At 43.6% G+C, this 13,050-nt stretch overlaps 1 protein-coding gene across 2 annotated transcripts in view; it reads left to right on the forward strand.

Moving 5' to 3' along the window:
* The window catches only part of LOC117407500 (phospholipid-transporting ATPase VA-like), a 58,546-nt gene that overhangs the window by 29,545 nt on the left and 15,951 nt on the right, over positions 1 to 13,050 (forward strand). The window contains exons 5-12 of one of the 2 annotated variants that reach the window (XM_059029484.1): positions 102 to 233; positions 808 to 938; positions 1,094 to 1,292; positions 2,763 to 2,980; positions 3,182 to 3,376; positions 4,328 to 4,859; positions 10,158 to 10,246; positions 11,494 to 11,620. In XM_059029484.1, the coding sequence (XP_058885467.1) occupies positions 102 to 233; positions 808 to 938; positions 1,094 to 1,292; positions 2,763 to 2,980; positions 3,182 to 3,376; positions 4,328 to 4,859; positions 10,158 to 10,246; positions 11,494 to 11,620 (1,623 nt within the window). Of the gene's footprint in view, positions 1 to 101; positions 234 to 807; positions 939 to 1,039; positions 1,293 to 2,762; positions 2,981 to 3,181; positions 3,377 to 4,327; positions 4,860 to 10,157; positions 10,247 to 11,493; positions 11,621 to 13,050 lie in introns of both variants that reach the window. The other variant, XM_059029483.1, reaches the window with a different exon arrangement.

Consider the following 13,050-nt stretch of genomic DNA (forward strand, 5'->3'; position numbering starts at 1 on the left):
AAACAGAACTGTAAGTTTGTTTTGGCCTGGTATGATCATTGTTCAAAAGCTTTTCTTTCAAAGGTATTCAGTGGGGCGGATTGTTTATTTGTGTTCTCCAGGTCATGAAACCAAAGCCATGTTGAATAACAACGGACCTCGTTACAAACGCAGCAAGCTGGAGAGACAGATGAATGTACATGTGTTTTGGTGTGTCATCATACTTGTGGTCATGTGCCTCTTTGCTGCCATTGGTAAGTTACAAGCAATTTGAGTCCAGGTTTATGTGCAGGTGTGTCTGATTGATTATTCTAAGAACTCATCTGTTCTCCCTGTTCAAACTGTGCACAATTATAAGAGGAACCCTACACATGACATATTCAGTGATTAGAAGAGGGACCCTACACATGACATACTCAGTGTTTAGAAGAGGGACCCTACACATGACACATTCAGTGCTTAGAAGAGGGACCCTACACATGACATATTCAGTGCTTTGAAGAGGGACCATACACATGACATATTCAGTGCTTTGAAGAGGGACCCTACACATGACACATTCAGTGATTATAAGGGGGACCCTACACATGACACATTCAAAGCAGTGTTACTTTGTTACCTTTGGGACTGTGCTGTATGTTCTGTGCACGGGATGACCTTTGCCCAGGTTAAGATCACTGGCATTGTGACACATCCTTAATGGTGAGCAGGCAGATACACACTGTACTGGGTTTTACATACAAACTTATTCATTGTCATTTGTAAGAGATCTTTTTAATATAGAAATTAATTGATGATTCTGTTTTGGTCTGTTTTTGAAATGTTCAGGGCACGGACTGTGGGTGTGGCAGTATGGGGAGCACCGCCCACTTTTTGATGTTCCGAGTCCAGAAGGACCTGCCTTATCACCAGCGTTATCTGCAGTATACCTCTTCTTAACTATGATCATCATCTTTCAGGTGAAATAGCTTTATATTATTACTATTCTTCTTCTTCTTCTTCTTCTTCTTCTTCTTCTTCTTCTTAATTTTTTATTCCAAATTGTTGTTGTTCTTTCCAGGTATTGATTCCCATCTCTCTCTACGTCTCCATTGAAATTGTAAAAATCTGCCAGGTGTACTTTATTCATCAAGACTTGGATCTGTACGACGAGGAGACAGACTCCCACCTGCAGTGCCGGGCACTAAACATCACTGAGGATCTGGGACAGATGCAGTACATCTTCTCTGACAAGACCGGCACCCTCACAGAGAACAAGATGGTCTTCCGAAGGTGCACCGTGATGGGAGAGGAGTACTCCCACGATGCAAATGGTGAGTGGATTTCACGCTGGGGGAGGGATGTACAATGGAGGCAGAGTCCCGCTTCTGACCCGGACCCGCAACCCTCTGCAAAACCGTCTTCTTACCCCTGACCTGCTTTAATAAGACCTGCAACAAAACCTGAACCCGCTGCTACAGGACCCGACCCGAACCCGCAACCTGTTGCAGCACCGTCTTCTTACCTACGACCCGACCCACTTTAATAAGACCTGCAACCCAAACCCGCAACCCGCTGCAGCACTATCTTCTTACCCCCGACCCGACCCACTTTAATAAGACCTGCAACCCGACCCGAACCTGCTGCAAGAGGACCCGACCCGAACCTGCAACCTGCTGCAGCACCGTCTTCTTACCCGCGACCCGACCTGCTTTAATAAGACCTGAAACCCGACCCGACCCTAACCTGCAAGTGTTTGTCCTTTACCCATTGCCTGTGCCGACTGACTCTCTCACGCTCTCGCATTCACACACAGATATCTACCGTTCTCCATGGATTGAGTTTACACAATAGGCTGTACAGCGTGGTAGCTTTCTCTAGTGGTCTGGATATATTTTAACATTGTAACATATTAACCATCTCTACTTACTTTACTATAAAATACCTGTCTATTCCTTTTGTGCCACCAGTTGAAAGGGAGCTACACCTGTGCTTTCGCAGAGATGCACCAGTTCTGTGGCTGTCGCACACAAAAACATGGTTTACAAGCAACGAATCCAGTCACATGTTCATTATTTTCATTTGCTATGATTCCAAAAGAATTCCACACTTCTGATTTCCCTCGCGCACTATTATCCACCACATGATATAAACCCTGCGCTATCTTTTGTTTCACCTCGTCCACAAACATTTTTAATATCACCAAGCAGACGTGATAAAAGGATCTTGCCATCAAACAAGCGAGAACAGCTTAGTCAGCTGACTCCTCCCTAATCGCTTCCTGCTTTAGACAGTGCAGGAAATACCGGTACATTTACCTTCTAATAGTGAAATAATGTATAATGTGATATCTTGTAAGTCGCCCTGGATAAGGGCGTCTGCTAAGAAATAAATAATAATAATAATAATAATGTTATTTGGGAAAGGTTACAGACGAGTATGCTGAAAGGACAGAAAAACATTTTTGGTGATTCAAATTCAGACCTGAAAATTTACTTTTTTTTTTTACCCGCACCCGAACCGCAAACCTGAAAAAGTTCACATTCTGACCCAAACCGACCTGCAAGAACCCAACCCCAGAACGGATGCAACCGTACCGAGACCACCTCCTTCATGTGATCTGTTGATCTGTTGCATTATATCGGTGTGCCGCTGCAGCCACCGGCACATCTGTTCTACTGCCGTGGTTCTCCAGATTAATCTCTGAAGGAGCGCTGTCAAGACGAGACTAACGCAGAGCTACTGCAAACCAGTTCAAAATCACCAGAAACAATCCTGTGAGCTTCCTCTCATTGTCTCCTCAGCGAGAAGGTTAGCCACGTACCAAGAGGCTGACTCTGAAGAGGAGGAGTGCACCTCCAAAGCGGGGACCCTGCCCAGACGGGACAGCGTGACAAGCCATCAGAGTGTCAAGGTCATGCACCGCTCACAGAGCACCAAGTCCCACCGGAGGACAGGCAGCAGGGCTGAGGCAAAGAGGGCCAGCATCCTCTCCAAGCACACTGCGTTCAGCAGCCCAATGGTGAGTGCTGGCACTGGGGGAGTGGGAGAATAATACAGTACAGTAGGGCTCACTTACTCACCTAGTCTTACACATGATGAGTTTGACCTCTGTGACACTGTATAATACAGTACAGTAGGGCTCATTTACTGACCTGATGAGCTTGTAAGATTGCTGCCCTTTTAAAAGCCTTGTGCATGTTTTGTGTCCTGGTTTAACTAGGAGAAGGACATCACCCCTGACCCGAAACTGTTTGACAAGGTTAATGAATGTGCCAGCCAGTTATACTTGATGAGAAGCCAGGGGCAGCCTATGAACCACCTGGCCTCGGAACTGTCCGACGTTATCGATTTCTTCATCGCCTTAACAATTTGCAATACAGTCGTGGTCTCTTCACCCAATCAGCCAAGACACAAGGTCAGTTCATCCCATGGTTGCTTTATTCTGGTGCTGTTTCCATGTTCCAAAACAACGCTGAACTTGAGCTGGAAAAAAAACCTTTCCAGAAGAATGTTCCCTTTGGAGCAAAGCCATTAATATAGAACACAGTTCACCTTCGTCAAGCCAGAGCTTGAAAGCAGCGAAGCATGGGAACCAGGGCTTCCAGCTGGGGTGCACATCCTCCTGATGATGTCTCCTGCCTCCTTGTGTTTACGTGGTGGGTGGTGCCTGTGTCTGTGTGGTTGAGATATCATCCTGCAGGGCTTAGTCAGTTTGTCTGCATTGTCAGGCAGCGGCTCTGGGGAGAGTCACAGCTGCGTGGACCCCACCTCTTCCCAGCAGCTTGGATTACTTGGCATCTTTACAGTCAGTATTCATGTTTGTCCGACCCCTCCCGTCACGGGCTCTCCTGACAGATAGAGGGAGGCTTTTATGAAACGTCCGCTAGATTGCGATGCTGAACCAGAAAAAAACACCATTATACCAGAAATAATCACCAAATGCCCATTGTATAAATAATTACATTTCTGAAAAACATTGAATTTACAATAACATCGCATGCAATTTAGGTTACAGTACCAAAAAAACATTCACGGACAGTTGTGTACTGTACTGTATTTAAATGGCATTTCAAGCATCCAAACAAACCTACAGTAATAAGTTATAAACACAAACAAGTTGGAGAGTGTGTGTGAAGACTGCATGCAGTATTGTCTAATAGAATCAGTGTGTTCCAGCACTGACCGACCACTCACTGGGACTGATGTATAAACTGGTGCAGACTGGACTGATGGCACCAACATATCTCTGCTTGGAGTTGTAGTCCACACTGAGCGCTCCTGCTTCTAGTCTCCGAAGCCATTATTAATGCATGCTGCTTCCGTTTTGCATTAGTGTTATTGATTTGTTTCTTTATTTTTCCCCAAGGTCCGTGTCAGGTTGGAGCTGAAGTCTCCGGTGAAGACCATCGAAGACTTTATCCGCCGCTTCACTCCCAGCCGCTTGACTGGGTCCAACAGCAGCAGCTCCTCCAGTCTGGTAACCAACAGATCGACGCACAAGACGTGCTCCAGCCTCCTCTCTTCTCCCTCCGCAGAGAGCACTCTGATGGGACTGGAGGAGGAGCTGGGCCCCACGCCCCGGAGAGAGGCCGGTCCGGCCAGCCCACCGGGGGGAGACGGGGAACTGCGCTACGAGGCCGAGTCCCCGGACGAAGCGGCTCTCGTCTACGCAGCCAGAGCCTACAACTGCGCGCTGGTGGGGAGGCTGCCTGAACAGGTGACTGTGGAGCTGCCACACCTGGGCAAGCTGACCTTTGAACTCCTGCACACCCTGGGCTTCGACGCGACCAGGAAGAGGATGTCGGTGGTGGTGAGGCACCCGCTGACAGGCGAGATTGTCGTTTACACCAAAGGAGCCGATTCCACCATCATGGATCTCACCAGGCACGGCTCCACAGGTAGGCTGAGATGCTCCGCTGTGCTCAGCGATGGACAAACGTTGAGGATCAGCGACAATCTTAGAATTGAGACATCATTAAAAAAAAAAAGTGTGTATATATATATATATATATATATATATATATATATATATATATATATATATATATATACACTACCGGTCAAAAGTTTTAGAACGCCTCCATTTTTCCAGTTTTTATTGAAATTTACGCAGTTTAATGTCTCAATGTACTCTGAAATTAAAGCATAGAACAAATAAACAATTGGAGATAAAAAAGAAATCATGGAATCATTTTATTTAACAAAATTTAATCTAAATTTTTGACTCATCAAAGTAGCCACCTTTTGCAGATATAACAGCCGAACACACTCGTGGCATTCTTTCTACAATGGAAATCAAATATTGTTCGGAAAGTTCTTCACAACACTGTTGCAGAAGTTCCCACAAATGTGTTGCACTTGTAGGTTGCTTTGCTTTCACCCTTCTGTCCAGTTCATCCCAACCAGCTCGATGGGGTTTAAGTCTGGAGACTGTGCTGGCCATTCCATGATTTGAAGCCTACCGTCTTGTTCTTTTCTTCTAAGGTAGTTCTGACATAGCCTGGAGGTATGTTTTGGGTCATTATCTTGCTGTAGGATGAACCCCTGACCAACTAGGCGTATACCAGAGGGTATTGCATGGCGCTGCAAAATGCTGTGGTAGCAGTTTTGGTTCAGAGTGCCACTCACTCTGTGCAAGTCGCCGACTCTGGATCCAGCAAAAGAGCGCCAGACCATCACGCTTCCTCCTCCATGTTTGACAGTTGGTGTAGGAAACTGTATTCACTGACACCTTGGCTTTCTTTGCAATTTCTCTAAAGGAAAGACCTACACTTTTAAGGGTTATAATGGTCTGTCTGTCTTCCTTTGTTAATTGCCTTTTTCTCGCCATTATGAGAGCAATATACTACTTCCTGCAGTACAATACTGTCCAAATAATGCTTAAGAGGGTGTAGTAACACAATTATTATTATTATTATTATTATTATTATTATTTATTTCTTAGCAGACGCCCTTATCCAGGGCGACTTACAATCGTAAGCAAATACATTTCAAGTGTTACAATACAAGTAATACAATAAGAGCAAGAAATACAATAACTTTTGTTCAAGTGTGACAAACCACAATTCAATAATACAGCAGATAATAGTGATAGTTACATCAGGATATGATTAAATAGTGATAGTTACATCAGGATATGATTAAATACAAAATATTACAGGTTAAACACTTGGCAGATTACAGTATTCTGAAGTACAGGATTAAATGTAGTAAAATAGGGGGCAGATAAGAGCAAAATAAAGCACATTTACATGAAGGGTGATAGTGTCCCAGGATACAAACAGAGGAGTTCTACAGGTGCTGTTTGAAGAGGTGAGTCTTAAGGAAGGTCATTCCACCGCTGCGGAGCAAGGGTGGAGAAGGAGCGGGCTCTGGAGGCAGGGGAGCGTAGCGGAGGTAGAGCCAGTCTTCTAGTGCAGGCGGAGCAGAGAGGTCGAGTGGGGGTGTAGGGAGAGATGAGGGTCTGGAGGTAGCTGGGTGCAGTCTGGTCAAGGCATCTGTAGGCTAGTACAAGAGTCTTGAACTGGATGCGAGCGGTGATCGGGAGCCAGTGGAGCGAGCGGAGTAGTGGAGTAGCGTGGGCGAAGCGAGGCAGAGAGAACACCAGGCGGGCAGCAGAGTTCTGGATGAGCTGGAGCGGACGGGTGGCGGACGCAGGGAGACCAGCCAGGAGGGAGTTGCAGTAGTCTAGGCGGGAGAATACCAGGGCCTGGACCAGGAGCTGGGTAGCGTAGTTGGTGAGGAAGGGTCGGATTCTTCGGATGTTGCTCAGGAAGAATCGGCAAGTGCGTGCCAGAGTGGAGATGTGCTGGGAATAAGAGAGGCAGGGGTCCAGGGTGACTCCAAGGTTCTTAGCGGAGGAAGAGGGAGAGAGTGTGGTAGATTCCATAGGAACAGAGATAGAGAGATCAGAGGAGGGGGAGGAGGAGGGAAAGAAAAGGTCAGATTTAGAGAGGTTGAGTTTGAGGTGATGCAAGTGCATCCAGGAGGAAATAGCAGACAGACAGGTAGAGATCCGGGAGGAGATGGTGGAGTCAGAGGTGGGGAAGGAGAGGAAAATCTGAGCATCATCAGCATAGAAATGGTATGAGAAACCATAGGATGCGATGAGGGGGCCCAGGGAGCGGGTGTAGAGAGAGAACAGGAGAGGACCCAAGACTGACCCTTGGGGGACTCCAGTTAAGAGAGGGTGAGGTGTGGAGGTTGCTCCACGCCAGGTTACCTGGTAAGTGCGGTTGGAGAGGTAGGAGGAGAACCAGGCCAGAGCAGTGCCAGAGATCCCCAGGTCAGCGAGAGATGATAGTAGAATAGAGTGATCAACAGTGTCAAAGGCAGCAGAGAGGTCGAGGAGAATTAGGACAGAGGAGAGAGAGGCAGCTCGGGCACACTTAAGTGAGTTGGTGACAGACAGGAGGGCGGTTTCAGTGGAGTGAGCAGAGCGGAAGCCAGATTGGAGAGGGTCAAGCAGAGAGTGGTTGGACAGGAAAGCAGAGAGCTGGCGGTGTACAGTCCGCTTCAAGGCTTAATTTACTTCCATTGCTGCAGAACAGCTGTAAGTTGTTAACCCATTACTTGTTCCCTGAAAAAGGCCATTTTGTATAACTCTGAAATGTACATTATTTTTCAGTTTTTGGTAACCTAAACTTTTTTTTTAACCTCTGGCAGTTTACCGCTTACCTTTGTACCATTTCAGGTTATTCACTGGACTTGAACTGCTTAAATTTCAATAAAAACTGGAAAAATGGGGGTGTTCTAAAACTTTTGACCAGTAGTGTGTGTGTGTGTGTGTGTGTATATATATATATATATATATATATATATATATATATATATATATACATACATACATACATACATACATACATACATACATACATACATACATATATGAACATAATTTAGATTAACCATGCGATCGAAGACACTTCAAAATGATATCGCAAAAAGTTTACCGGAAGCCTTAATAGTAGTTCAGTATTTCAAAGTATATGGAAAACTACAAAGCAGTATGTAATTCAATATATTAACGTAACATTATTCAGCAAACTGTGTACTTGTGAAGTGGACTCGGGTGTAATCAGATCATATTGTCTTTATTTAAGAAGGTCTGTGGTGACCATCTGCTGACCGACGGATTTATCCAGGTGGCAATAACTGCCAACTTTAATACAGTATTAAACATGCTCTGGAAGTGATTTCCCTCTATTACACAAAGAGAATCTTAGTGTGCCATCCGTCCATCCATCTGTCCGTCCACACACTGCCCTTGCACACATTGACATTTGTTTTTTTCATTAATGAGCGTCCATTAGGGCCGAATGAAGCACCACAGACATGGGTGTAGACAGCATTAGTTTACGGGTTGGCTGCTTGATGTGGAGCGGTCTGTCCCAGACCTCTATACAGCTCTGCAGTGCTGTCTGTCCCAGACCTCTATACAGCTCTGCAGTGCTGTCTGTCCCAGACCTCTATACAGCTCTGCAGTGTTGCTGTCCTGGGTGTAACCTTGGTTGGTAGTGTAGGAAAAAAATAACCATCTGAGCAGGGAGCAGGGATTTCCTGTTCTTTTTAAATGACCTCATTCATGTGGCAGTGGTTTAAATGTTCCAGTCATTTCTCTAAACGAAGTGTGAAAAGATTCCACTGTATTTTATTTTATTTTTATAAATATATATAAAATGTACTGCAACTTTATTGTACACATTTCCTGCTTGATGCCAGAACTGGGGATGCATTTTAACACTCTCCTTGAAGGTAACTGCAGTTTTTGTCCTCCAGCCCCTTTATATCTTGGTTATACCTGCAGGTGGAGCTGGTATTGCAAAGTGTTTCATAGTAAGCAGTCTCTCTTTTCTTTTTCTTAGCTTGGTTGACATTTGTTACACTTAAGACACAGTCAGATCTTCAGATAGTTGTACACTGGCTGTATCAACCACTGTAACCATTGGGGGATTTTTGATAACATGCCTTGTTTTCTGTAGGTTTTATTCCCCACAAACAGACCTTATATAGATAAACAGATGGATATTAATCCCACACAATGTGTACCCTGGATAGTATATCCACTATAGGCACTGGGGGGGGATTTGGGGTAAAAGGCCTAATCTTTGCTTCATTTTCTTTTTTTTCTTTTTTTTTATTGCCACAAACAGCCCGCATATCTTAAATCTCAAATATATTTTTAAGTAGCTCCACTCTCATTTAATGGGAAAGGGTGGTTCTGGAGGGAATGAGTACATCTTTGTATTTGCTGTTATGTAAACAGACTTGAGCCTGCAAGCAGGAAGCTGAAGAGACAGGACACCTTGGCAAGGGGAGGCAAGGTCATTTACATCAGCATGCAGGGCAAGTAATACACACACATTAACTAACAGGAAAGCGGGACAGAAGGTCTCCAGTGGTGTGTATTGAGCAGGGAGGCTGTGTAAGGTCTCCAGTGGTGTGTATTGAGCAGGGAGGCTGTGTAAGGTCTCCAGTTGTGTGTATTGAGCAGGGAGGCTGTGTAAGGTCTCCAGTGGTGTGCATTGAGCAGGGAGGCTGTGTAAGGTCTCCAGTGGTGTGTATTGAGCAGGGAGGCTGTGTAAGGTCTCCAGTGGTGTGTATTGATGATTCTGGGCATGCTGACAGCACTTGCAAACATACAGTGTGCGTGTGTGGGGGGGAGGGGGGGCTATTGGGTCTTCATGTGTTTCTGAAATACATACATTGTGTGTGGGGGGGTATTGGGTCTTCGTGCATTCCTGAAATACATACAGTGTGGGGGGGGGTGCTATTGGGTCTTCATGTATTTCTGAGAATGATATTTATTTATTTTTTTATTTCTGAGAATTATATTTATTTAGTACTTACTGTATTGGGGTACTGTATGCTTGTAGGAGTGTCTTTTTCCATTTATAATCAAATTTTACATGGTAGAATATTAGCTGAGTCATACAGTCACACTTTTTCTATTAACAATTCAACCACGACATCAGTATTCTGCGAACAAAACGCAAGAGAGAACTGCTTTTTAACAACACTAGCTTCTGAAGGTCTGATGAATACAGCTGGCAGTCCTGTTTAGTTTTACAGTGCAATGAACTACTTACAAATTGTGGGATCATCTTTAAACAAATGTGGTTTTAAACGAGTACACATTCTCTGGAATGCCACTTATGGTTTGTATGAGACTAATATGCTTGGTTCTTTTCTTCTAGATGAGAACAGAAAGATCCTGAATAAAACCCAGAATTACCTAAACCTCTATGCTGCTGATGGCCTTCGGACTCTATGTATTGCCAAAAGGGTAAGACTCCGACGTGCAGCTCATAAACAGCTTGAGAGACCGTCTTTATATTCAGAGCTCTGAAACTCCTAGAATAGCACAGCTCATAAACAGCTTGAGAGACCGTCTTTATATTCAGAGCTCTGAAACTCCTAGAACAGCACAGCTCATAAACAGCTTGAGAGCGTCTTTATATTCAGAGCTCTGAAACTCCTAGAACAGCACAGCTTATAAACAGCTTGAGAGACCGTCTTTATATTCAGAGCTCTGAAACTCCTAGACCAGCACAGCTCATAAACAGCTTGGGAGACCGTCTTTATATTCAGAGCTCTGAAACTCCTAGAACAGCACAGCTCATAAACAGCTTGAGAGACCGTCTTTATATTCAGAGCTCTGAAACTCCTAGAACAGCACAGCTCATAAACAGCTTGAGAGCGTCTTTATATTCAGAGCTCTGAAACTCCTAGAACAGCACAGCTTATAAACAGCTTGAGAGACCGTCTTTATATTCAGAGCTCTGAAACTCCTAGAACAGCACCCATCACTGTGGTCCTGTTACCAAATGATTGTCATTTGTAGAGCTTGTGATTGAGAATGAGATGCTTTGTATTGTCTCTGTCTTGTAAACAGTGGCATGCTGTGCTTCTCAGTCACATTGAGATGTGGCTACGTTTGGTTTATTTCATGATTTACAAACTGCTTACCCCATGGAAACCGTTTACAATCATGAGGAATACGCTACTCAACATTGCATCCCAGTAATGTAGAAAAAGATTGTGCTTTGCATTCACGCTCTCTTTTAGCCACAAAGGAAATTCGTTTTCAAACGCTTTGAGTTAAATCTCAAGACTTTCCTTGACATGTTTCCTGTAATGATTGTTCTTATTACAGTGTAGGCACTGGAACGCATTGCCAATCGAGTGAAAGTCTCCCATGTGATGTCAAATAAGAATGTGTTATCCCTTCAGCAGTATGATCATGCAAAGGAGTTATTTTAGAGACAGAAGAAATGCCTTTTCATCAAAACCTTTTGATAAAGTCTCATTTCATCAGGACACTGTATTGCTTTTTCAGAAATGTCCCACAGTTATGCTCAGTGTCCTGTGAATGTTAGGACTATAGTGGAGACATCTGGATGTTTTGAGGCTATCTTGGAAACTCTATACTGACTTTTGTAAAGTGTTTGTTTGTTTAGTTCTTGTATTTCAATATACAATAAAGCAACTTAAAGCACCGAAAAAAGAATAACTCTGTGTCTTATCCTTCAGGTATTAAGTAAAGAAGAATATGCATGTTGGTTAAAAAGACATCTGGAAGCAGAATCTGCTATTCAGAGTCGAGAGCAGTTGCTGTTTGAGTCGGCTCTGCGATTGGAGAAGAATCTGCATCTTTTAGGTGAGCACTCTGAACACAGCGCTGATGTAAAAGAATCTGCATCTTTTAGGTGAGCACTCTGAACACAGCGCTGATGTAAAAGAATCTGCATCTTTTAGGTGAGCACTCTGAACACAGCGCTGATGTAAAAGAATCTGCATCTTTTAGGTGAGCACTCTGAACACAGCGCTGATGTAAAAGAATCTGCATCTTTTAGGTGAGCACTCTGAACACAGCGCTGATGTAAAAGAATCTGCATCTTTTAGGTGAGCACTCTGAACACAGCGCTGATGTAAAAGAATCTGCATCTTTTAGGTGAGCACTCTGAACACAGCGCTGATGTAAAAGAATCTGCATCTTTTAGGTGAGCACTCTGAACACAGCGCTGATGTAAAAGAATCTGCATCTTTTAGGTGAGCACTCTGAACACAGCGCTGATGTAATGCTAGGTCACTAAGATGGGATGGTTTGGAGAGGTTTTCTTATATCTAAACTTTTAGTTAAAGTAATACAAACTTTCAACCAAACTAATCAAGTGAAGTCGCAAGTATGTTGGGCACATTGCCCACAATTTAGTTTCATATCTTAATTCAAACTGAGCAAAGTGTAGGCATGACATTGAGCAGTTTTTCAGTACAGCTTTATGAATCAGGCTGTGATTTAGACAGTGTTCTCATTTGCAATGTAATTCCCCAGAACTGCTCAAGCTATCATTTGGATACGTTTTCCTTTAAGGCTCGACTCACTCTATTAAACATGTCAATCAGCGAGCGGTATAACACTCTATTGAACATGTCAATCAGCGTGTAGTATAACACTCTATTAAACATGTCAATCAGCGTGTGGTATAACACTCTATTAAACATGTCAATCAGCGTGTGGTATAACACTCTATTAAACATGTCAATCAGCGTGTGGTATAACACTCTATTAAACATGTCAATCAGTGTGTGGTATAACACTCTATTAAACATGTCAATCAGCGTGTGGTATAACACTCTATTAAACATGTCAATCAGTGTGTGGTATAACACTCTATTAAACATGTCAATCAGCGAGCGGTATAACACTCTATTAAACATGTCAATCAGCGTGTGGTATAACACTCTATTAAACATGTCAATCAGCGTGTGGTATAACACTCTATTAAACATGTCAATCAGCGTGTGGTATAACACTCTATTAAACATGTCAATCAGCGTGTGGTATAACACTCTATTAAACATGTCAATCAGCGTGTGGTATAACACTCTATTAAACATGTCAATCAGTGTGCGGTATAACACTCTATTAAACATGTCAATCAGCGTGTGGTATAACACTCTATTAAACATGTCAATCAGCGTGTGGTTTAACACTCTATTAAACATGTCAATCAGCGTGTGGTATAACACTCTATTAAACATGTCAATCAGCGTGTGGTATAACACTCTATTAAACATGTCAATCAG

This window comes from Acipenser ruthenus, chromosome 8 (assembly GCF_902713425.1).
Source record: "Acipenser ruthenus chromosome 8, fAciRut3.2 maternal haplotype, whole genome shotgun sequence".
Classification (NCBI taxonomy): domain Eukaryota; kingdom Metazoa; phylum Chordata; class Actinopteri; order Acipenseriformes; family Acipenseridae; genus Acipenser; species Acipenser ruthenus.